The sequence below is a fragment of the Caenorhabditis briggsae genome (assembly GCF_000004555.2).
Source record: "Caenorhabditis briggsae complete genome, chrV, whole genome shotgun sequence".
In the NCBI taxonomy this organism is placed as follows: Eukaryota; Metazoa; Nematoda; class Chromadorea; order Rhabditida; family Rhabditidae; genus Caenorhabditis; species Caenorhabditis briggsae.
In genome coordinates this window covers 16,414,487-16,417,462 of record NC_013488.2, presented here as the reverse complement: position 1 = coordinate 16,417,462, position 2,976 = coordinate 16,414,487, and the positions used below count along the sequence as shown (strand labels likewise).

Below are 2,976 nucleotides of genomic sequence, written 5' to 3'. Positions count from 1 at the left end.
CCCGAAAAAATCCGGAAAAATTTCCATGTAAGAAGGGCGCTATGATGCCGTGGCCTAGGTTTCTCACTGCGCGGGAATTCAAATCCTATTTTTTTTGCAACGCCCTTTTTCGGGGATTTAGGTTTTTTTTTTCAATTTTTTCGCCATGATATTAGGAAAATACATATTTTTTCGAACATTTTAATGCAATAAAAATTTTTGGTGTCGCCCTTTGAAGGTTTTAATTTTTGATTTTTAAAAAAAAATTATCTTATTTTCTGTATATTTCAAACATCAAGAACAGCCTTCTGGTTTTTTAAAAACATTTTCAGAAAGTTTTGTATCTTGCAAAGTTTTTTTTTCAAAAGTTAAAACCGACATCATGGATCAGCAATCTACAAAATGCCTTTTCCAATTTTCATTTCACCTGTTCTCACTAACTGAACTGAAAAATGTTTTCCCTCAATTTTAGTTATTCTAACCAGATGTTTGTTGTCAAAAAGAAATGCTCAGCCCTTCCTGTCAGTATGAAGAGCCATTCTTTGTATTAATCCTCAATTGGATAACTTCACTCATTTCAATTCCAACTTATGGTATTTCATTTATTGTATTACTCATTAAATGTCCAAAACATTTTGAGGAATATCGCAAATATTTTTTGTCATTCATATTATATCGTGTATAGTTCAGAACGTTTCGAAAATTTCAAAGTTCTAGGGAAATCTGAAAATCTGCAAATATCTGTAAATCCGTATATCCGGATGTCCATTTTTTTTTTCTATAAATTCAAAAACAAAAAAACCGAGTTATTTCAAAAAATACATGATTTATTATTGCACAAAGAAATTTTTCAAAATTTAAAATAAATGTTTTTGGAATGAGAAAAAGGTTTGAGATTATCGGAAATAATTAAAGTAGGTCAAAAAAGGTGGGCGGGGCAAAAAAAAACAGGGTAAATTTAGCATGGTCTTCCGAATCCTCCAAATCCATGGTGACCGAATCCATGGGGTCCTCCCATATGGTGACCATGGTGACCTCCAAAACCATGATGACGTCCTTCGAATCCTCCGAATCCATGGTGGCCAAATCCATGGGATCCCATATGGTGGCCATGGTGACCTCCAAATCCATGATGACGTCCTCCGAATCCTCCGAATCCTCCAAATCCATGGTGACCAAATCCATGGGATCCCATATGGTGGCCATGGGGTCCTTGTCCAAATCCTTGGTTTCCATGGGGTCCATCTGCTCTACGCTTTCTTCCTCCACATCCGTGACGTCGTCTGGCTCCTTCGGCGCCTGGGAATGGTCCACGTGGGTCTTCTGGTCCTCCTGGGAAGCCTCCGAATCCTCCAAATACTCCTTGACGTCTACTGAATCCTGGGAATCCATGATGGTGTCTTCTGAAGCCTCCAATTCCTCCATGACGTCTTCTTTCACATCTTCCGACGCCTTCAGACGCTTCAGAATTCAGGCGACGACGTTTCTGGCACGGTGGAGCTGAGTGACGTCTTCTGAATCCTCCACAACGTCTTCTGAAGCCTACGAAGCCTCCGAATCGTCGAATTCCACGTTGGCGGTTTGGAGCCACCTCCTCGACAACCACGACGTCTTCATCTCCAGAATCCTCTTCTCCTGAATCCTCAGAGTCTTCAGAATCCTCAGAATCAGAATCCGGGACGACGTGAAGTGAGATTTTTCCAGAATCCTTCAGAATCTTCCTGGCATTTGGCGCCGCCAACGAAATCAAATTGCCAAGTGGATTTCTCCAGAATACAATGTCCAAAGTGAGCCCAAGCTCACCCAAACGCATCTCCAACGCCTCCATCAGATTTTCGAAATTCGAATATTCCAGGGAAAATCTCTCCTGGGCTCCGGGAGCCAAGTAAAGCTTGAAATTAGCAGTAGTAGTAGAATTCATTGTTGAATTGATATTTTTTCCATTGAAAAATCCACTTTTTATACTCCAGAATATAGGCTCCGCCCCTTTTTCTTTTGGCGCTGAACTCTTTTTCGAAAATAGAGCGTTTCGCGCTGTCTGCGTCTCGTCACTTTTAGCGTGCGGCGCCTTGCTTTTTGTGTCTGCGTCTCTTCCCTCTCGGCAAGTGGCGCCGATCTTTTGATATTTCTCGGCCTTTTTTGACGTCATGTTTTGCCTTGATCTATTTCATAATCTTTAAAAATCGAAACATTCGAAAATATGTGAAAATAGTTCAAGAGCAATAGCAATAGCAATAGGTTTAGAAGGTTCTAGTTCGCACAAAAATCCTCTCGCCGCCTCGCCACCCTCCTCGAAAACTTTCTCTCTCCCCCTCCTTCTTGTACATACTCCGCTAAGTTCCTTCCCGTGTGCTTCCGTGGCGCAATAGGCAGCGCGTTCGGCTGTTAACCGAAAGGTTGGTGGTTCGAGCCCACCCGGGAGCGAAACTTTTTTTTCGTTTTTTAAACATTTTTCAGGTCAATTTTGTGGTTCAGAACGTTTTTTGAAGTCAATTTCTGATGTTTGGGACGGAATTTTGCGAATTCAAAGGGGATTTTACGATTTACAAACAGAAAAAAAGCGATGATTCAAGGCATCATTCATTCATTCAACAAATCGGGACGGGTCAACAATAGTGTTCAAAAAAAAATTGAAAATAAAAAACCGGAGAAAGTAACAATTTGACAACAAAAATTGGGGAAAATATCTAGTAAAAATGTGAATAAAAATGAGTTAAAAATTGAGTATTTTTGAGAAAATTGAAAAACAATTTTTTTGAAAATTAAAAATTTTTGAATTGGCGCCAAATCAATTCTCCTCCTCCTCGTCGTCTGAAATCACGATACGACGACGTTTGGCATTTCGTTGTTGTTGCTCGATTTGACGTTTTCGCGATGGACCATTTTCCTGGAAAACATTGAATTTTAGGGATTTCGGAGTGTCGTTTTGCCGTTTTGACATGGTGGCCTAACTTTTCCAATTTGGGTTTTTGTAGGCCACCACTTCAAAATGATCTA

The 2,976-nt window shown here is 40.2% G+C and overlaps 2 protein-coding genes and 1 non-coding gene across 3 annotated transcripts in view; 1 reads left to right on the top strand and 2 right to left on the bottom strand.

Moving 5' to 3' along the window:
* Positions 1-937: 937 nt before the first annotated feature.
* On the bottom strand, positions 938-2,128 carry Cbr-numr-1 (the record flags this gene model as incomplete). The annotated part of the gene is made up of 1 exon (XM_002638212.2): positions 938-2,128. One exon carries the CDS (start codon positions 2,126-2,128, stop codon positions 938-940), a length of 1,191 nt encoding a protein of 396 aa, XP_002638258.2.
* A 202-nt stretch (positions 2,129-2,330) lies between these two features.
* CBG28410 lies at positions 2,331-2,403 on the top strand. Its single transcript has one exon. It is a non-coding gene (tRNA).
* A 364-nt stretch (positions 2,404-2,767) lies between these two features.
* The window catches only part of CBG23974, a gene marked incomplete at both ends in the record, with an annotated part of 8,446 nt that continues 8,237 nt past the window's right edge, over positions 2,768-2,976 (bottom strand). The window contains one exon of the mRNA XM_045238331.1: positions 2,768-2,866. Within this exon, the coding sequence (XP_045091219.1) occupies positions 2,768-2,866 (99 nt within the window). The remainder of the gene's footprint in view (positions 2,867-2,976) is intronic.